At 38.3% G+C, this 23,523-nt stretch overlaps 1 protein-coding gene across 1 annotated transcript in view; it reads left to right on the forward strand.

Annotated features, from left to right (window-relative positions):
- lrrc52 (leucine rich repeat containing 52) overlaps positions 1-12,634 on the forward strand; it is a 40,934-nt gene extending 28,300 nt beyond the window's left edge. The window contains exon 2 of the mRNA XM_084431581.1: positions 1,905-12,634. Coding sequence (XP_084287707.1) covers positions 1,905-2,251 — 347 coding nt within the window. The 3' untranslated portion in view covers positions 2,252-12,634. The remainder of the gene's footprint in view (positions 1-1,904) is intronic.
- Positions 12,635-23,523: the final 10,889 nt, after the last annotated feature.

Consider the following 23,523-nt stretch of genomic DNA (forward strand, 5'->3'; position numbering starts at 1 on the left):
CGGAACACAAATTAAGATATTTTTGATTAAATCTGAGAGCTGGATCACTCCTCCATAGGCTTCTAAGACATTATAACTTGCTGGCCCAGAAAATGCATTAAAGACATCGTTAATATAGTCCAAGTGACGACAGTGGCTCAATCTTAAGTTTATAAAGCGACGAGAATACTTTTTGTGCGCAAAAACAAACAAAAATAACGACTTTATTCCACTTTTCATTTCCTTCTCTCTGGGCCTCGAGTCTTTTCACGTAGTGTTTAAGCGTAGCGCGTCTGTGTTGCACGTCACCACATAGGCTCACTATTGGCCGACGCTGGTCATGTGTGTCATACGTGGTGACGTGCACAGACGCGCTACGCTTAAAGGGTGAGTAATTACTGACAGAATTTTCATTTTTGGGTGAACTAACCCTTTAACATTAGTTAAACTACATTAGTTAGCATGAACTAATAATGAAATTCACTTATACAGCATTTATTAATCTTTGTTAAATGTTAATTTCAACATTTACTAATACCTTGTTAAAATCTTGTCAACATTAGTTAATGCACTGTGAACTAACATGAACAAACAATGAACAGCTGTATTTTTATCAACTAACGTTAACAAAGATGAACAAATACAGTAACGAATGTATTGCTTATTGTTCGTTCATGCTAGTTAATACATTAACTACTGAACCTTATTGTAAAGTCCAAATAAACATCCAAATAAAACATTACAGAGAAAAAAACAGTCCATGAATGATATATAAAAAGGTTTTTGTGCTAACGTTACTGAAAACATTATTAAAGGGAACGTTATATTAACGTTACTGAAAACGTTTGTTCATAACTTTGAGAGACCCTTGCCAGAGTGTTAGGGAAGTTCTGAGAATGTTCCCTGTTAGCTGGGCACCCACTGTGTGTAATGAGAAACTGCTGAAGATCACAGAAGTTCATTTGTGGCCAGCCTCAGTCTCATTGAGAGTGTGTTTGTGGATCATTCCCTCAGGCTGATATGTTGAGCTGACAGGCTGATGCTCTGTTGGGCTCAGGCTTTAAGATGGGGATGATGATCACTGACAGGCTTCTTCCTCAGGGTCACTGCTGGAGGGCTCAAGACACTGTGTGTGTGTGTGTGTGCGTGTGCGCGTGTGCGCGTGTGTGCGTGTGCTGAGCCAGTTTTTGCTTATTTGAATGCAAGTGTAAGAAAAAGACACAGAGAGGATAAAACTGTGTCAGAGACAAGAAACCGAACTTGAGTGTGTTTAATAAAAAACACGCTCTTGTTGGTCAAGATATAGCAGGACACTTTCTAAAACATTAATATTAATACATTTACTATATTTATAACATTTTAAGGACTGTATTTGGTTTCACTTTATTTTGATGGTCCCTTTAACACATTCTGTTGACTATAAGTAACATTGAGTATTAGTAGAGTATTAGTAGACTGGTAGGGTTAGTAGAATAGGTTATGTAGTTCCAAAGTTACTTACAGTCAGTAGAATGTCTGTTGAGGGAGTTTCACAATAAAGTGTTAGCAGATATTAAGCAGACAGTGTACTAATACTCTAATAAGAGTTAGTTGACATGTAGTTGCAAAGCTGCAACAGAACATTTAAAAGGAACCATCAAAATAGTGTTATTTAAATATATTTGCAATTTAATGTATTCCTGTGGTGGCATAGCTGCATTTTCAGCATTACTCCAGTATTCAGTGTCTCATCCTCCAGAAATCATTCTAATATGATGATTTGATGCGTAAGAAACATTTCTTCTTTTTATCAATATTGAAAACCTCTTTTAAAGTTCAAAAGAACAGCATTTATTTGAAATAGATGCTGAAATATATATATTTGTTGTTGTTGTTTTATTCCTGCGCGCATCCTCACCCATCCACTCGTCTCTCTCCCTGTCTAGATGAGGGGCAGACGGTGTGCCAGGGTCCCCCGGACATGCTGGGTCAGCGTCTGGCGGAGGTGGGCATGCAGCTGCGGTCAGAATGCCACCAGGGCTTGGGTTACTGGGACTACCTGTTCTTCATCGCCATCGGCTTCGTCATCTTCAGCGCCGGGACAGTGTCGGCGTGGGTGATGGGCGTGCTCATGGTTCTGTACGAGCGGTACAGCAAGAGGAAGAGCGAGGAGCTCGACAGCGACGATGAGGAGGAGACAGTCATGCGAGGGGCGGGATGTGGAGGAGGAGGAGGGGGAGGAGGGGGTAACCATGGCAATGGGGACCTGAGCAAACCAGGCATGCAGGTGTGACCAGAGGACAGAGAGGGGCGCTGGGAAATCTTTGATGAACAGACAGCGAGCTGCGGACAGATTCGCAAAGGAGTTTTCTTTTCTATAAAGAGGTTTTAAGTGCACTTTTTAGAATGTGTCAACATTAGTTTTAGTTTAAGAGAAGAGAAGGGCAGGACAGACAGATTAGATTTATTTCTATTCTTATTGGTGGAAAAAGGACAGACAGAGAGATCGTTGAGTGGGTCACAGTGAACTGTGGTTTTGACAGATCTGGGGTTGGTCTTGGATAAGTAATGCTCTCACACACACAGCGCTCTCCCCAGTGTTAGTAATGTAGTTAGGGCAGGGTGACAGCACTGTGTTTCACATTTATGAGAGAGACAGCGAGATAGAAGGAAAATGGAAAAAGATGGATAGGTAGAGAGGCTTACTCTCTAATCCAGTGACCGAGCTAGAAAATAAAAGCTGAGATAGGTTAAAGAAAGGAATATAAATATAAGAGGCAGTCTCTCCAGACTCATGCAGTGTGAAATGAACGAATGGAAGACGGAAGACTCTTCTAAACTGTCTGCACAACTCCATGGAAGGCTGAAAATGCTTTTTTAAGGGGTCACGGACTGACTGACTGCTCAGATGATGGATTGGGAACATTATATTGCAGGGCTTAACAATAAGGCGGCCAGGCTAGTAATTTTCACTTGCCCCTCGACAAAAATTAATAACTACATTTATCATCAATAAATAAATTAATAAATTAAAAAGTTTGCGGTCGGTAAGTTTTGCTTTTATAAATGAATACTTTTAATCAGCAAGGATGCATTTAATTGGTCCAAAGTGACAGTAAAGTCATTTATAATGTTACAAAAGATTTCTATTTCAAATAAATGCTGTTCTTTTTCTTTAAAGAATCCTGACAAAAAGTAGCACGTTTCCACAAAAGATATTCAGCAGCACAAAAAAAAATCTAAACACAATTACATGAGTAAAGAGTCCTGAAAATCTCTCACAGGCCACCAGACCATTCTTATTGTTGAGCCCTGTATTGGACGGGACATTATTGATCTCAGTAAGCCTGTATGCACTGCACCGAAAAGCCTTACACACAAGATGTAACCAGTCCAGCAATAACACCTCCAGGTGATACTGAGAGCAATAGAGGGAAATGTGTGAGTGTGTGGGTGTGTGAGTGTGCGTGGCTCGTCGCAGCAAAACCGCTATAGGTGGTGAAGAATAAAGTATGTCAGCATTCTGTAATTTTGGCAAGGCTTTAATTTTTTAATCAAATGTGATTTCTCCCGTGGCTACCACATGCCACTCAAGGGCAGAGCTAAAGTGACCCCTCTTTCCTCACATTGCACCATCAGCACTCAGGAGGGAATTGCGCCCACTGAGAGTGTCGTTTTAGTCTGCATTTTAGTTGTTAAACGCATGATAAGGAAATTATGAAAATGGTACAAACACACCCAAAAATGAGTTCTGAATTCAGCACAATTCCTCGTCTTGCAGTCCAGCTCTAGGCTGTGGAGGATTCAGCAGACTACTACAGTCTGGCATACTTTACTGTACAGCACCACTCACTACAGCAATCCAGACACCTGAATCGGCTCTTTAAAATACTAACAGCACAGCACATCTGGATCTATAGCTATTTTCCATTATTCGACCATCATTGGATGGATTGCTGCTGCCATGATCCCTAGAAACTCAAATATCTTGTTTAAATGAAATTGTTTTCTGCAGGCGGCAATAGCTTGAAGTGATTTTGTAAATATTCATGGTGGAGCACTATACTAACACAGTTTAGAGCCTGGTGAAACTGGATTGTAGGTGGTTAGTGTTCAAGAAGCAGTTTTACTCTTGAATTACCGCATACATAAAGTGGTGCAACTCTTTTAGCAAATCTGTTTTAGCATATTTCATCCCTAGATTCAGCCTCAGAAAGACTGTGTTGAGCAGTTACATCCTCTCTTCTCTGGTATTTAGTGGAGAAGGAAAGCTGGTTTTGTGGTGTTGTGTGATTGAGGGTTGCTAAATCCATCTATAACGGGTTATAGAGCTTAAGGGGATGATGTTCTGGCTTGGGCTTGGGCCACTCTCAAAAATATCTCAGCTGCTGCTTTTATAAATCTATAGCTCCTATAGCTATATTCAGTTGACTTCTTGTTCTCCCTTTTCCTTTAAGCCGCAGTGGGTAATTTCCACACATCTAGTGACACCAAACGGAATTATTAACATTTCCAATAAACGCTCGCAAATCTGTTGTGATGGAAATAATATGTAGTGGGAAGAAAAACTATATTTCATTTCTTTTGTGTGAGAATGCAGTTTCTAGGTTACTTTTGTGAGCGAACGCAAACGCATTGAGGTATAATGTTTTTATCTCATATTTAAAAATCATATTTTTTCCATCACCATCCCTCCTTAGTGGCTATGTACCATCTCCCATTGGTCAGTCAAACAAATAGTCCCGCCCCAAACTCATTGGTTGACTCAGTGTTGCTAAGATGGGCAACTGAAACAAAAAGATTGCAAATTGGTTTGGTGCAAGTATTAAGACTATGTGAGTGGAGAGGAGTGACAGAAATTGGACAACAGCAAACAAACAAATCAATAAATATATATATTTTAAAATATGATTATAATTAACATTTAATATGAATGATTTATTTTATATTTTTGTAATATCAAAGTGGTTTTTAAAAATATCTTATTTATTATGTGTTACCTCATTAGGTAGTGGTATCTTTTGCAAGCATTCCGGCTATACAAAACCCTCTCTTCACTAAAGCCAAAATAATGCAACTCCACTCCACTTCTCACATCTAACAAACTCTGTCGCTAATGGTGCAGAAGTTACACACTGTGTCTATGTGCGCATACTCACTAAACGTTGAAAATTGTATTAAATTTAAGAAGTCTGTATAAAGCCCAACAAGCTGGTCCTTTCAGCGAGGAAGTCTCAACTTCAGGTCACAACCCAGGACTGTGAGCGTGTTGTGTTGTGTGTGTGGTTGTGTGTGTATGGGTCCATTCATCTCATTCAATTCCTCAGCCCCTGGTTCACTGTCTCTCTCTCTGTCGTTCTGTCCTCTCTCAATCGTTAGTTTCAAATTACAGTGGGGTTTCACCATGTCAGCATTATTTCCAAAGTGTTAACCCCATTCTGAGACAGACTAATAATACCATGTCTTTAGGGGAACAAGATTATGTGTGAACAGTTGAGCCAGGAAATACCTGGAGAGACTTCCTCAAAAAAAAAAAAAAAAGAAGAAAAAAATACAGCTAAAAATGTTACGACAGGAACATACAGTAGAGGTCGAATGTATTGTGCTGATGTCAGCATTGTGGCAATATAAGGATGGACAGTAGAGGTGGTAAACTTTATAGCAACATGCTGCAGTGTGTATGCCAATTTCACCTGCTGTGAACTCTGAGAGTGATCATGCGTGACTGTCAGCGGCCTTTAGAAGAAGAGAGAAATTGGGGATGGGTTGTATTGGTATTTTATTCCTCTATGAATATTAATGTGTAATATAAGAGGTGATAAACGGGACGAGCCCTAGTGCTATCTGAGAGTAAAGTTCAACGCAAGAGCAGGACTTTATCTGAGTTTCCAGGCCACAACACTGCAGTCAGTTCAGCTCCAAAACCGCAAGAGCCATCAGCAATGCAGCAGGGGTGGCCTGTGTCAGGAAGATCTGTAGAGATACTCACACACACATACACTCAACAGAACGCTAATTAACTAGCAGCATAGAGTTGAACTACTGCTATATCTTTGTGAATGAATAAATGCAACCTCAGCTGCTAGCAGTAAAACAGAGAATGAATAATAGAGGCTGAAGTATATGCAGAATGCAGCAAACAGATGCAGCCAAAACCCCACGATGGTTATAATTTTTAGGAATAGCTTCTGTTGTTCATGCTAATCCGTGGCTGAAGCTAATGCTTTGTGGAAAGTTGAAAGGTGTCATTGTTCATCTAGGTCCCCAAGGAGTTAGGTGTGTGTGTACAGTATAAATTAAACTAAGCTAGGAGTATGCTAAGCTAGTACTTTTAGGGGTTCTATAATACAATTTCATAACAAATCTGCAAAAAAGCATGTTGTACCTTATATATTCCTAAAAGGTGTGAATTAGTACCTTGTAGTAATATGTACTCTTAAGGTCCTACTATAAACCCTTTAGGTATATATAAGGCAGAGCTGGGACACTCTGGTCCTTGAGATCCACTTTCCTGTAGAGTTTAGCTCCAATCCTTATCAAACTCTCCTGCCTTTCACATTCTCGTAGTCATGAACAAAAAACACTGATTAGCTTAATCAGGTGTGTTTGATTAGGGTTAGAGCAAAGCTCTGCAAGTAAACGGATCTCGAGGGCCAGAGATGCCCACCCCTCCTTTAAGGCGATTGCCCCATCAATAAGCTGTTGTACCCAGAAAGGTACCATTTTTTTCTGAGAGTGTATGTAACAGTATTTCATACAACATAAACCAAGCAATTTGATAGGATTTCTAATCAAATTCTGAATTGGGAGACCATTAAAAGTTATTTTACCCAGTGGAATCGCCTCGGGTCCTAGATGAACCTGATTCGACAGCCTGAATAAATTGTTCATTACATCAGATTTTCCAAATTTCCTACTTGGTGCATAAAGTCAATGCTAGCATTGTGACTGTGTTTCATTATGCATCCTCTTCTTGGCAGAACACTTATTGTTGGAAGGCTGAAATTCGAGGTAGAAAAATCCCATGACCAAAGTTGAATGGAGTTGCACTGTGAACCCCCCAGATAGACAGCAATTTAGGCATCACTCTCAGAAACAAATGTAGTATAGTACCTTTATTGGGACAGCAGCTTGTCACTGGTACAGTATCCTCAAAGGGACAACTTTAGTTCATAGTAGTAGACCTTAAAGGCTACAAATTACTACATGCACCTTTTAGGGGTAGATAAGGTACAAGGATAGAATGTCATTGGGGCTGTACCCTTAAAGGGACAAGCTATTGTACCCATAAGGTACAACTTTTAAAACAAAATTCAGACACTGTAGATGCATTCTAGTCAGGCAGCTCACTAGGTTTTGAGACACAGTCTTAAAGTCTTTCTACTACATCCTTGATGAAGTCTAGGAAATAATATTGATTTGAGTTCCTTGTTTTTTTGTGTGTTTTTTTGTCTGTTGGTTTGGATAGGAGCTTTGGGGCCAGAGGCAGTGCTAAAGGTCTTGCTGTACTTTCAGTAGCACAGGAATGAATGTTTGCTCTGTGAGACTTTAAATTTGCTGGATCGATTTGCTGTCTGTGGAGGTGTGTCCGTCACGCTCTGTCCATCATGCATGAAGCTCTGCAGAATTTCCCCAACTGAGAGTCACTTACACTCTCCCCTCTCATTTCTCCTCTTCTTTCTTTTCCTCTTTGTCTCATATCCTCTCTTCCTTGTTTTGTCTCTTTTCTTCTCCTAATCGTCTCATTTAATCTCTTCTCACTTGTCTTGTCCCGTCTCCTTGTTTTCTCCTCTTGTCTCTTTTCTTGCTTCATCTGAATTTCTCTTCTGATTCTCAATTTCTCATTCTCATTTGTCTTGTTTCATCTCAACTTCTGTCTTCTCCTGTTCTCTCTTCCTTGTTTTGTTACACCTTCTCTCTTTTTTGTCGTTGTGTCTTGTCTCATCTCATGTTGTCTCTTGTATTGTCTTCTCTTCTTTGCCTGGTCTCCTCTCTTCCTTGTCTTGTTTCATCTCATCTTCTGTCCTTTCCTCTCCTCCTTGTCTCGTCTTCTCTCTCCCCTGTCTTATCTTGTCTCTGTTCTTTTTCTTCTGATCTCATTTTGTCTCTTCTCATCATTTGTTTTGTCTCACCTCTTGTCTTCACGTCTTCTCCCCATCTTGACTCTTCTTGTCTTATTTTTTATTTCTTCTCTCCTAGTCTTATCTTCTCTTTTATTCTCTTCTCTCCATTTGTCTTAATAATTTGTTACATTTATATAGCGCTTTTCTGGGTACTCAAAGCTCATGGAAGGGGGGATTCTCCTCAACCACCACCAATGTGCAGCATCCACCTGGATGATGCGACGGCAGCCATATTGCACCAGAACGCCCACCACACACCACCTTACTGGTGGAGAGGAGACAGTGATGAAGCCAATCAGTATATGGGGATGATGGCCATGATGATGGACAGAGGCCAATGGGTAAATTTGGCCAGGATGCCGGGCTTACACCCCTACTCTTCTCCGAAAGACATCCTGGGATTTTTAATGACCACAGAGAGTCAGGACCTCGGTTTAATGTCCCCATCACTGGGACGTTAGGACCCACACAGACTACAGGGTGAGCGCCCCCTGCTGGCCCCACTAACACCTCTTCCAGCAGCAACCTGGTTTTCTCAGGAGGACTATCCAGGTACTAACCAGGCTCAACCCTGCTTAGCTTCAGTGGGCAACCAGCCTTGGGCTACAGGGTGATATGGCTGCTGGATATGGCTGATATGGCTCTGCTGGTGATATGCTGTCTTGTCTAGTCTCATTTAGTCTTGTCTCTTGTCTCCTCGTCTTTTCTTTCTCATCTCCCACCTTGTCTAGCCTTTTCTTGTTTCTCACCTCGTCTCATTTCATCTCATTCTCATCTCTTCTTGACTCTTGTCTTGTTTACTCTAAGTCTTGTCTTTTCACCTTTTTTTTCTTGTAGCCTTGTCTTGTCTCTCGTCTCATTTTGTCTCACCTCTTCTCGTCTTGTCTCATCTCTTTTCTCCTCTGCAGTAGGCTGCTCTGACTCTGCCCTCCTCTTTTGCATCTCTGCAGTGCTGGTTTAGAGAGGGTGATTCCATAAAGGCTGCTGTAAGCCATCTTCCTTTCTTAAGGAAGAGGAGGACTAAATCAGAGCGGATGACAGGTTTACTCTGGGGACCAAAGCTTAGACACTTTCCCCCGCCTTAACTCACAATGCTTTCATCCACTTCAAGCGTAATGTGGATTTGCCCACTTCTAGAGACAGTTTAGGTTTAGAGTTTTAAGTTTAGAGACTCTAAATATACTTCTGAAGAGAACGTTTGTCTTTCTTAGAATGATCACATCATTTATTCACCCAGAGGAAAGATGACAGCTGCTCTCAGCACTGTATGTCTCCATAATGCCAAGGTGACCTGCATCATCAAATGACATGACATCTTTTGGGAAACATTCCTCCAGCCTGAAATGATATCTCCCACATTAGTCCCACACACATGGTCACTGATCATTTTTATGGGGTATGTGACAGATCACTGGAAAAGTCATATCCCCTTCCTTGCAAAACACGTGCTCAGTGTGTAAGAGGTCCTCAACTCTGATAACCCCTCTTGAGCTCTTGGCATCCTGTTACACAGCGGAGGCTCGGCTGCAGTGTGACAACAGCTTAGAGCACGAAGAGAACTCTGATGCTCACGAACACACACTACAGAGCCAGATCAGCCTTTTATCATCTCTGGCAGAGTGAAAACTTTTATTTATTAGTTATTCCATTTTTCTCTCCCTTTTTGTGTCTTTGTGCTATTGTTGCACATTCAGAATCAGTGTTTCAGAAGATACAAACTGAAGCTTGTTAGAATAGCTAACTTCTTATTCTCTGGACCATTTTGGTGGATTTCGTCCTGATTTTGGCCCACCCAAATTGAAAAGCTTTCCATATCCACATGCAGTGGTGTTTTTAGCAAGAAACCCTTTGAAATTATATAAAATACTGCTGAACATGTGATTGTATGTGCTATGATACACCAAAAAAAAAAAAATTGTGAATTTTTTTCGGTAAATTCTGTCTCTGAAAGTGTAGAAATCATAGAAAACTGTAGACAGTTCTGCTTGTATCAGCCAGATGGTAGCAAACTCTGAAAAAAAAAAAATATATATATATATATCATGTTGTATGCAAGAGTTATTCAAATGCACCTGGGAGGAATAATACCTTTTTTAAAATATAATTTTCATGTAATAATTTTGGCCTACCCAAAAAGGCTCCCCATACCCTCATATAATTGTATAAATGCAATAGCTTGGTGTCATTTCAAATTACATATTACATTACAATTACATATTCAATTACAATGACAGTTCATGTTCAATCACAATTACAATTACATATTCATCAACATTACAATGGGGCTGTGGGGTGGGGAGGGGGAATGAGGTACTTTAGTGTAAATAAGTTACTTTGTGTTAAAAAGTCAAAAATACTTGTCAATAATGTCAAAAAGATGCAGAAAGTTTAGATTTTAAGCTTTCAAATGATACCATATATAGGGTTAGTGGTCAGCCTCAGACCTTTAAAATTTTGATGACATCTTGATGATGTATTATTGGACCCGGTACTGGGTCTGCAGAGTTTGAAAGGCTAAACCACACTTTTTTTTTTAAGAAATATATATGTATATATATTTGTATATCACTACAATGTATGTAGTTAAATAGTCGAATCGCTACAGTTCCTCCCCAACACTGCTCAAAATACTGCAGTAAGGAGGGTTAAAGCTGAAGACGTCTCTCGGGCATAAAGCATCTGATATCAATAACATACTCTATGTTGTACACACTCACACACACACACACGGTTTGCCTTTCAGAAAAAATGAACAGGTGAATTTGAGTACTCTGAAGATGTCATAGCTATTATAAAAGGATTTTTGTTTCCATCTTTTAAATTTTTTTATGTTAATTTGCAGTTGCTTTTTTTCGAGCAGCAGAACATGAAATATTCACTAGCATTTAATCTGTACTTAGTGACATTCACATCTGAGCAGCTCGTTCTTTAAATGCAAGCGTGTGCGTGTGTTCATTGACAATTGCACATTCAGTAGGGATTTCATGTGAATCTCTCAGACAGCTGCCTGCTCGTTGTGTAAGGGGTGACACACAGAATCATACAGGGGCCCAAGGGGGCCCCTGACCTATTTACAGCCCTTACCCCACTGGTCACACTCAGCCATACACACACACATACACTGAGTCTGTCACATTTCTACAAAAAACACACAAATTCAACCTTTCTGGGGATTTGTACCTAAAATGATGGGTGTGGAAGACTAAACTGAGATCATCACGTTATAGTGGTCAACCATTATGAAAAGCAGAAAAGGTTTAGTCATTTTGTAAACATTTAAGTTAAAATGGCCAAGTGGAAATGGTTGGAATGGAACAAAAATCCCATGGTGGCCAAATACCGTTGGTTTTGACTTATCGTCTATCATATGTACTCTTTGTTGTTTTGCTTTTAAAATGGCACTTTGACTTTCATGTTCAAAAAGCAAAAACCTGAAATATTCAATAGGTAATGACGCTCAATTTCCTCTTAAAGGGACAGTTCATCCAAAAAAATTCAATTCTGTCATCATTTAATCACTCTTTTATCATTCCAAAACTGTTTGACTTTGTTCTGTGGAACACAAATTTTGAAGAACTGTATTTTTTATTATTATTTTCATTCAATGAATGTTAATGGGGTCCAAAACAACTTTTCATTGTATGGAACATGAGAAATGGAGACATTTTTCAAAATATCTTCTTCTGTGTTCCACAGCCATATAGGTTTCAAATAACAATAGGGTGATTAAATAATGACAATTTTAATTTTTAAGTGAACTTTCATCATGCAGCGCCGCATTCTTCATTTACATTCATGACAATGAGACCCCCATGTCACTGCAGCATCTTCAGATGGTGCAGGTCATTCTTTAAAGTTCAGTGTACGCAGCATGGTTCTTGAATGCACCTCAATGTCCATCCTTGCTGCAAAGCAGATGCTGAAAATAAGGTCCCAGTTAGTTTTATGAACGTGGTCTTTCAGGCTTTTGGGCTTTATCTGATTTGTCGTAATAGGATTCATCTCTGTACTGGACTGGTGAAGTGGGAAATATCACATGCTTCACATGTTTAGGAAACCAATTCAAGAAATTCCTCACCTTATGAACACTTAGGGCTCTTTCAGCTCTGCAAGAAGCTCTGTCTATTTAATGAAACTATAGTAACTTATATTAAGTAACATATATCTTTTACTTAAAAAACTAGAATATGTTTATGGATTCTTTTTTGTTGGTTTGTTTTGCTGTTTTATTTTCTTACTCTGGTGTGAAACATCACCTGTATTAGCACAAATGAGGAGGACGCAGGCAGACAAGATCAATAGTTTTCTTCTGGCTGTCCCCTTTGCTTTGGTGCAGAGCCACTTAGAGTGTGTGTGTGTGTGTGTGTGTGTGTGTGTGTGTGTGTGTGTGAGGCTGGACATGTATGTGTGTGTGTGTGTGTGTGTGTGTGTGTGTGTGTGTGTGTGTGTGTGTGTGTGTGTGTGTGTGTGTGTGTGTGTGTGTGTGTGTGTGTGTGTGTGGCTCACGCGTCCATGCACTGCAGCCTGTCAACTTTGTATTTATACCAACATTAAAGGTCATTTGAGTGAAGAAAGAGGTGTCATCTTTGTCTTATTGCTGTTCATTGTATCTTTCTCTTTCACACACGCACACCTCACACATGTCTGTTTTTGGCCAGCACAGCATTTTGTCTTTATTGCTAAAACACTGCAGTGATGTACAGTATGGATGAAAAAAAGGATATTCACAAACACTCACTCACCAACATTCTTTTAAAGGAACATATTGTATACATTTTGTAGTATTTTATTTTTCCCTTTTAAGTTCACTTTTAATATTAGTCAAAGGTATCTTGCACGAAAAACAGTAATTTAGTTCATAAGGACCATTTTTTCCCCTCTTTCTCAGACTATTAACCCTTAAATGCATGAATGTTTCGCCAATCATTATTACATATTCGGGTCTTTAGCAACCCGGATCTATATCTAACACGGATGGATCTCTATGTCGGGATAATATAAAACTCTCCTGATATTAGAGTAACAATAACAGAAGAATAAAATAAATCATAATTTGTTACCTTTTGAAGCTTGGAATGGTTCAGTTTGAGCAGATGTTTTATACCATCATCACTGTCCTCGTCAGAGCTCATTTCCCAGTGCATTCAGCATCTGGCTCATATTCATGATCTCAAACATATTCTCAAAACTATCATTTTGATCGCTGACATTTTCTTCACCAGATCCACCATCAAGTGACAGTGACACTAATATATGATTGCGTTCAGTACTTCACTGAGCCGTTTCAGGTTTTACTGATGATACTTCCTATTCTTTTGTTTTCTGCCTGCGGTAACAATGAGTGAAATATCACTTCATCATTGTGTATCAGACATTCATCAGACACCTTGTGGAATAAAGGTGAATTGCACTTATTCAGTCATCAAAGTTTCAGATCCGATGACAAATGATATCTGTTATGTTTGGTTCACTTCCATGTCCTTGCGTACAGTTTGCACTGTAAGGTGGGTCAAGTATCTGAATAGATGTTAAAATGTAAATGTGGGCAGACATGTTAATGAGCTTGTGGCTGTGATGTTATAACCATGATGATTTCTGAATATTGCCTTTATGCAGATTAGTTGGTATCTGGTGCTGAAGGAGATTTGCATTGTCAATGTTATGGAAGGTGTTTTTGTTTTGTTTTGGGCAATCTAACACAGTTGTTTATGGTACAAACCTTTGATGGTTTATAGGTTTTGACTGAGGAGAACCACAGTATTTTGTCTAGTATATCATAAATATTAGATCACACAAAAAAGTGCGAGGCAATCCTGTTTCCCAACCTCTGAGCTTGCAGTTGAACTATGACCCTGAATTGTAAATAGTTTCTCTGTGGTTGCGAGAGATTGAGATGGAGGCCAGTGCTTGGGAGTTTATATATGTACACATGCAGATCTCAGCTCTAATATGAGTCATAGTGACGAATAAATGGGTCAGAGCACAGACACAGACAAAAGACCCCCCTGGAGGAAATAAAGGTTATAACTTGCTCATAGTGCAAAGTTCAAAACACTTGATTACTATCAGAAAAAAATATGCCTGTTTAGGCTGAAGGAGGAATTGCACAATCTTACCACTTTTTCATCCAGAAACACATACCCCTTGTGAAAAAGAAGAGCACTTAGTATATTAAATGTGCACTTCAAATCTTAAAAGTATATTTTAAAAACTACTTTTATTAAATCTAATATTAATGAAATATTAAGTGTAACTTAAGTGTACTTTAGTGTATTTAAAGAAGGTACATGTTTATGACTGTGTATCTTACTTTAAAATATATTTGAAATCATACGGTAACACTTTATTTTGATGGTCCCTTCAGACATTTTTATTTTATTTTATTTCTATTTAGCCTTTATTTAACCAGGAGAGAACCTCGCTGAGATTAAAGATCTATTTTACAGGAGTGTCCTGGCCAACTTGGCCAAGGTTTGCAAATCACTAAATCTTTCTCTAATTCACGCATAAGTGTTTTAAAATTACTAAAAGGCACCAAATGATTTAGCCTCAATTTCTTTGAAGAGAGTTCCAGTCTGAAGGGGCAGCATATTTTAAAGCAGTTTTACCTAAATTAGTTCTAGCAAGAGGTACATGGAGATTATAATAAATTGTTACCACCTGCTTTTTGTTGAACAGAGATAAGGTGGCAAAAAAACTAAACAAAATTGCTTTGTATAAATAATAAATACCAATGCATTTTCCTTCAAACAGCAAGAGAAGACCAAGCACATGATATGTAGAGAATTTACAATCCGTAATAAATCTTAAGGCAACACGATACACAGTATCCAGGGAGGCAAGAAGATAAGAAGGAGCATGCTGATAAACTACATCCCCATAGTCAAGAATTGGTAAGAAAGTTGCAGACACAAGCTTCTTCCTTGTATTAAATGAAAAGCAAGACTTATTTCTAAAATAAACTCCTAGCTTCTTCTTTCATTTTTGTTTCAAGTAATTCATTTGTGAACTAAAATGTCATCAATTATGATGCCCAGGGATTGACTCTGACACTAATGTGATCAGTTTCCCTTGCAAAGTTCGAAGAGCAATGGAACTATCTAACGAGTTTCTAGAATTTGAATTTGGTAAACCAACCACATAAATTTGGTTTTCTCAACATTTAAAACCAGCTTTAAAGTATAAAGCCATGCTTGAATAATATCAAAAGCAGATTGTAAATAACCCAGAGTTTGTTGTTTTGTAGGAGTAGAGCAATAGATTACAGTGTTGTCCGCATTAAAGTGGAACCTTGCATTTTCAATATTACCATCAAGATATATGTATCTAGTTTATATAGTAAATAATAATGGCCCCAGTACAGATCCTTGGGGGACTCCCTTAGCCACTTCCACTGAGTCTGATTTGATACCTTCCACCTGCACACATTGTGTTCTTCCCTTTAAATAAACATTAAACCACGAAACTAAATTGTCTGATAAACCATTCTGTTGACTATAAGTAATGTTGAACCAAAATGTCAACTCACTCTCATTAGAGTATCAGTAGCATATTAATAAACTGTCTGCTTAATATCTGCTAACTCTTTATTGTGATGCTCCCTCAACAGACATTCTACTGACTATAAGTAACTTTGCAAGTACCTGTCAACTTATTCTACTAACCCTACCAGTCTACTAATACTCTACTAACACTGAGAGTTAGTAGACAGGTACAACGTTACTTATAGTCAACAGAATGCTAAAGGGGACCATCAAAATAAAGTGTAAACCAATAGGTTATAATAATCTTTGGTTGTTCTTCAAAAAAGTATTTTTTATGTATTTTAATGTGTTGACTAACATATTAAAGCACATGAAAGTACTTGATTATAATTGTAGTGTGTTGGTGTTTGAAAGTTAATATATGTACTTTCATCGCTGTGTTATTATAAATATATATGACACAAGTTTCAATAGAAAGGACATTAAAATGTATTTTAGTTCAACATAAATCCTTGTGAGTACATTTATATTTCAAAGACATAAGGAGTAACTATGAAATAACTGTTCAGCTGCATTTAATATAAATTTAAACTACAGTACATTTTCATTTAATTGCAATTAACATTAAATTCAGTGTCTGACAATAAACATTCAGTTTGCATTTAAGTATATTCAGAATTTCCGTAATAAATACTCTATTTTTAAACTATGCTAAAGTGTACTTCTTTTTCACAAGGGACTTACAACAGAAACTACTTAACAATAAACGGATTGTTTACCTAAAAATGTCAATTCTGCCATTTACTCACCCTCATGTCCTTCCAAACCTGTAAAAGGAGATGTTTAACAGAAGGTCCATGCTGCTCTTTTCCATTCAATAAATGCAAATAGTGACTGTGAGCTGACAAGTTCTATATTTCAACTCTTCAGAAGTAATACAATAGCTTTGTGTGCAACAAAATTTAACTTGATTACAAAAAGCTGGAAGCAGAAATCAAACCTGGCACAAGCCTTGTTTAATTTGCAAGATTGAATGCATATTTTTTGTCCAACGTCATACACTGAAAATAATTTTGGACACATTTTCATGACAACAATGTACTAAAAACTTAAACGTTTTTCCTTCGCATTTTTCGCATACAGACGACAACATTGTCAAAACGATCCCCGTTCACACGGATCCATGAAAACAATTAAAAACACATTATCCTTAAAGGCCAGTAGTTGGCGACGTCACTTTGTAAAGAAACACTATTCGCCTATGCGCATGACGTTACCGTTTTAACAAATATGCATTTTTGTAGTTTACATGGAAATGATAACGGATGCACTTTGAAACCTGTTTTCAAAAATTTGCCTTTTCAAGCCCCCAGAACATCTCTCCTTCTCTTCTAGAAATGTGTAAAACATACACACGCAAAGACAGGGGTATTCCAGGGCTTGTGTCGACTGCCAGTGGACTGGAAACACAATCACAGCTGACAGTTATGTGTGTCATGAGGACAATGGCACAGCGGGGCAAAGATGGCAAACACACAAATCCAGTCACCACATCGATACACACACAAACAGAGATGTCTTCAATCCCAGATTTATTTACCCACACCCAATGACATTTAATTTGGAAAACTGAAATGTTTCGGATCCATTCACTCATCCATTCACACCCACACAACGCTTACAGTCAAACAGAGGGCTAAACCAGTAAATCCTCAGAACGTAGAGCTGAACTGAAAGAGGTTATTAATATGAGACAGAAGGTTGGCATTATGCCCTAAATGCTATTTAAAATGGCTATAAAACCCAGTCCAGCTCTGAGTCTTTTGGATGGAGGGAAATACCAAATAATGTGAGGAATAAATTTACATTCATCAATATGGCAGATGCTTTTACCCAAAGCATAAGTGCATTCAAGATGTAAATTTATCAGGACTCGAACTCATAACCTTGGTATTACTAACGCAACACACTACCAATTGAGCTACAGGAACAAAAAATCTAAAAAGTCAGTGGAAAAGGTCTGAAAAAAATGAATGACCTTGGCATCTACCTCGTAGCCTATGTTTGCCCCACCATGATGGCAACACTCTCCCAAAGTAGGCAACAGACACCCTGGTCTGACCTCCCCTCCCCTCTCCAAGTGCTTGGCTCTTTTTATAGCAGACCATATTCATTAATAGAGAAGGTTCCTCCCAGGAGAACAAAGCTCATTACAGAACTGCACATCCTTTGGGTGCTCTCAGGATCCTCATTTGAGATCTTTCTCTGGCAGGTCGGCACCTTTTCCTGATTTGGATGGCTTTGGCAAGAATTCCCCACCCCAATCTCCGCTCTTTCCTAACTTAACCACTCCACAGAGATGGTAGGACAGAGAAACATCCATCCCTTAATGAGTTTTGCTAATGCAAGCCTCTACAAATACAATGTGATGTTTCTTTCATTACCGAGAGATGTTGAGATATATCCAACTTTTTCAACGCAAAATGGAAAATTAGATTCTAATTTTGACAGCTTGTTTCAAGCTTGTTAAGCTCAACTGGTAGAGCGTTGCATTAGCAAACCCAATGTTGAGGGTTTGATTCCTAGAAAACACACAAAATGTATACTTTGAATTCACTGTAAGGGGTCATTCACTTTCAATGTGTTTATTTACATATAAACGTATTTTAACTTGAGTGCCACGTTTTTAGAAAAGTAGTGCAGTGGAATGCAAAAACGTGTTCTGTGTGAACCACTTCTAAAACATTTTAGAAAAATGTACATGCCAGTTGATTAAATGTAATCTTGCAGAGCAGCTGTATTTGACATATTGACACTTTTAAAATCCTATCTATCACTCAGCGCCCAGGAATCCTTTGTGGTGACCTGTAATGTGTTACAGTTTGAGCCAGTGTCAAATAATTTGCTGTATAATTGGAGCAGGGTCACTGTTGGCAGATACACATCTTGAACAAACAGCGACCACATTTATCTGACTGCTGCTATGTACGTTATGCGGTTTCAATTGCCAGTGTGTCGTTCTGTTCCTTGTGTGTGTGTTATACACTGTGCGGTGAGGGATTTGTATCATTATCACTGAACAATTATATTCTAAATTTAACCATGCGTGCACTCTGACGCACACACATGCACAGTGACCCTCGGGCCAATAAAGTGTTTTGCAGAGTATAGCGGAGCTGATGTATGCAGATAACCCAAATTCATCAGCGTCGGTAAAGACAGAGGACTGGCTGCCTTAAATCAAAATGTTAAAAGCCTCAATTATCTACCCTGTCTAACCTTGCTTTATACCACCCAGCTCTGTAACACAGTAAACTAGTGTCAAAAACTTTGCAAAACTTTATTTTGATGGTCCACTTTGAATATTCTGTTAAAGTAAACTACATGTCAACCAGCAGTCATTAGAGTATTAATAGACTGTCTGCTTAATATCTGCTAACTTTTTGTTGTGATGCTCCTCCAACAGACATTCTACTGACTATAAGTAACTTTGCAACTACATGTCAACTTATTCTACTAACCCTACCAGTCTACTAATACTCTAATGAGAGATAGTTGGCATGTAGGTGCAAGGTTACTTATAGTCAACAGAATGTAAAAGGGACCATCAAAATAAAGTGTAACCAACAACTAAATATTAAATATCATCCCACATATTTACATTCAGAAACTTTGGCCTGGTTTCACAGACAGGGCTCAGATTAATCCAGGATTAGGCCTTAGTTTAATTAGGACATTTATAGCTTTTATAAACGTGCCTTAGGAAATAACTACATTACTGATGTGCATCTTGAGACAAATCAATGGCACTGACATATTTTAAGTTGCTTTCAGTTAAAAAAGCTCAAATGTGCATTTTAGTCTGTGACTAGAGTTAAGCCTTGTCTGTGAAACCGGGTTAGTGTATCTAAGCATTTGGTAGCATATCAAATGTTTTAGCCATGCATTTAGGTTAATTATTGATATGTCAGGTTAATAATGAATTATTAAAATGAGTAAGTGTTGATTTACTTATTTACATATCCTCATGTCATGTTCTTTCAAACCTGTATGCTGTTATTTTTTCAATGGATATAATTGAATCCCCCCCCCCCCCCCCCCTCCCCCTAAAAGTAATGACTTATGGACATTACACACCTGAAGGTGAGTAGGTAATGACATTTCGGTCAATTATCCCTTTAAAAATCAATTTAGCACAGTTTAGTAAAGTCTTCATAGCATATAAGTAATACATGTGATTTGACAGTATTTGTACTGGGACTGTATTTGCTCATGTCAGAACAAAAACGTGTGTCAGCAAGAGTGGGTCATCCAACATGACATCAGCAGTGTGAAATCACCAACAGTATGATGACCGGATGACAGACGTCACAGATTTAAGATCATTACTGTCCTTACCCAGCCTGAACCCGATGCAGAGAGAGTGCATTGAAGGCAAGCTCAGACAATATGACAAGATGCATGAAAACATTCATGGTATGACTAATGCATTAAGACAAAAGTGAGAACAGGGACTGGTAAAGGCACATATGTTCTGCACCCTGGTGGACTGCATGGTGAAATGAGACAGATCTTACTGCACTGGACGTGCTGCAGTGCACTTGTGTGCTTTATTGCTGCATTGTGTCAAAGTGGGCGTGCAAGAGTGTTTGAAGAACTTTTGTTCTCTTCTTTTATGCTCTCTTCTCTATAGCTTGAAGTGCTGAATCAGCAGAAGCTTCCAGCATAATGAAAGCCACTGACCCAATCTCTCTCTTAAGGGAAACCGAGGAGTGTTGAAACACGAGGTGAGCCGTAACACTATGTTTAGTGAATTAGAATCTCAGGGGGTCAAATCAGAACATATGATCACCACCCTCCTGACAGAAGGAGATATAAGAATGTGTAAAATTATAAATGATATACAGGGGTCGAAATGGAGTATTAGAAAAATAAATATAAGGGAACATTACATCAAAGTTTGAGACATATAGCACAGAAAATCCAATTGAAACAAAATGACTTACCTGGTCTCTCCTCCATCATTCTGCATGCCAAATATTGAGAGCACTGGTGTGTATAATTATTATTATAATTTTTTTTTTAAACATGGTATGGAATGAATGTAACAAGATTGCAAGAAACTTTACAGTTCTCCAATTATTGGATGTTTAGTGTTGTCTAACTGAAACTATTAAAAATGGCTTTCGTTAATTGAAATAAAGGTTAACTATCAGATTAAAAACATACACATAAGAGAATAAAAATGAGAAATGTTGGCAACTAACTGAAATAAAATAAGTTTAAGTAGAAGTACTAAAGCTAAAAGTACTAAAAGTACCAAAGCTAGAAATAATAATAAAAAAACTAATTCCTAAAAAAACATGACAAATGACAAAAGCACATAACAAAATCATTAAAACGTAAACAAAAATTTTACTTGAAAAAGAATTTATAAAAAAGCCAATTCAAAATATTAATATACTATATTAGTATATAGCGGGTGAAATAAGTATTGAACACGTCATCATTTTTCTCAGTAAATATATTTCCAAAGGTGCTATTGACATGAAATTTTCACCAGATGTTGGTAACAACCCAAGTAAGTCATACATACAAAGAAACAAACAAAAATAAGTTCAGAAATTAAGTTATGTGTAATAATGTGAAATGGCACAGGGAAAAAGTATTGAACACATGAAGAAAGGGAGGTGCAAAAAGGCATGGAAAGCCAAGACAACTGCTGAAAACTTACAGTAATTAAAAAGCAATCCAGCCCCCTGTCCGTGGAAATGAATAACAGCTGGTTCAGTCCCAAATGATGGCCTACAAAAAGGTCTCATTGCCAAGGTGTCACACAAGACACATCTCATGATGGGTAAAAGCGAAGAGCTGTCTCAAGGTCTTCGCAACCTAATTGTTGCAAAACATAATGATGGCATTGGTTATAGACGCCATTCTAAGCTTCTGAATGGTCCAGTGAGCACTTTTGGGGCCATAATACGGAAGTGGAAAGACAATAATTTCACCATTCTTTTCACTCCTCTATCAGAAATCTTGCGAGGAGCACCTGGTCGAGGCAAATTTATGGTGAAATTATTGTCTTTCCACTTCCGTATTATGGCCCCAAAAGTGCTCACTGGACCATTCAGAAGCTTAGAATAGCGCCTATAACCAATGCCATCATTGAAAATTTCATGTCAATAGCACCTTTGGAAATATATTTACTGAGAAAAATGATGACGTGTTCAATACTTATTTCACCCGCTGTAAATAATACTATAATATGTCAGGGTTTGGGTTGATGAAAGTAGCGAGGACTTAAATTCAGAGTGATGGGCTTTTATTAAGCATAAAATAAAACAAAACAAAACAAAACAAAAACTACCCCATGGGGAAACAAGACAGCAGCAAGACTTTACAAGAACTGGACTTGGCAGGAACAGGAAACATGAGGGTACCAACACAGGATCGCAAACACAAGGAGAAAAAATAGGGAAGCAAACAAAAGAGGGTAATGAGGGAAGATAGGTTGGGCAAATTAACCAATAATCAGGTAACAAGATGGGCGGGGTTAGACAATGGACAGGAGAGCACATGGCACAAGGAAACATCCATGACAAGCCATGTGCTCACACCAAACATAACTAAAACACAAGCACATGGCCAGTAAAACAAATCACAAGCCATGTGCTAACACAAAACCAGACATGAACATGCAGCCAATGAGAACACTCATAAGCCACGTGTTCACACAAAACATGACAACATGGCTGCATTTAGTCCAAAATTGTCATGCCCTTCACTTGCTAACTTCCCTCCGTCTCGTTCACTCGGATGTACGTCATTGCGAGTGCCCACTACTGGCGGAAACTGCAATGGGCTGAATTGGAACGTCCTAAGCCCTTGATCACTTGGAATCAGCTATGTAGTTGATTTATTATTTACATTTGTTTTCCCTTTAAGAATTTGCTTAATGCAGCATCCAAATGTATATGGTGTTTGGGTTGTTTTCAGTTAAAAAAAATTAGAATTAATATATCATAGAGTTGTTTGTTGTGGTGGTTATTAGACAAGATCTGTGGTGACGTCACAATCGTACTGCATTGTGAGACATTGGCTCAACCAATGGCATGAGTTTGGGGCGGGACAACACTGTAAAACTTTATATGATCAATAAGTTTTGACAACATATGTTTTTACGTTGCTTTAACTCATCATATTAAGTCAAGCAATTTTCAACTTTTTATTGTGTTATGCAATATTCAAAAAATGTTTAAGACAGTTTTATGTAATTTAAGTTAAAATGACTTAAACATCCAAGCTGATTGTACTTAAAATTTAAGGCAGCAACTTCTTTTTTATAGTGTAGCCTACATATATAATATATAATACGTGAACACAAGTCGTAAAATTGCATTGCATGCAAGTCTTTACACAGTGACTTCAAAAATGCATCAAATCAATCCATCTCTTGTAATGTATTTGGCTATTAAGCACACAAGCCCGTTTCAACCAACTGCTTGGAATAATCTGTTCATCTAAGGCCTCTGGCGGAGATACTGTAATAGTGTATAAAAGTAGCATGAATCTGTGCTCACATGCACATGAAAGCTTCTGGGGGTAGCCGAGAGAAAGAGAGAGAGGTGGGGTTAGAAAGCTCGCCCTGCGCTGCAGGCGTGTGCTAAAAACAGGCTTGTTGTTCCATGCTTTCAGGATCAATATGAGAACAGAGTGAGCTATGAAGAACCGAAGATTAAAAGGCGTATATCCCACTGATGGGCCCATCACTCATTCTTAAGGGAATTAAGTATTGATTTGGACGAAAATATAATTGTTTTTGTGGGCGAGGCTGCGTGCTTGTGTGCGAGCGCTCTGCAACTTTTGGAAAAAGTAATAGCCTACAAGTTTGAATAGTATTCTTATCTGATCTTTATGAAAAAAGAAATACAGGTCTTAACTGACAGATCTTTAAAAAA

Source organism: Rutilus rutilus, assembly GCF_951802725.1.
Source record: "Rutilus rutilus genome assembly, chromosome: 15".
NCBI classification, from domain to species: Eukaryota; Metazoa; Chordata; class Actinopteri; order Cypriniformes; family Leuciscidae; genus Rutilus; species Rutilus rutilus.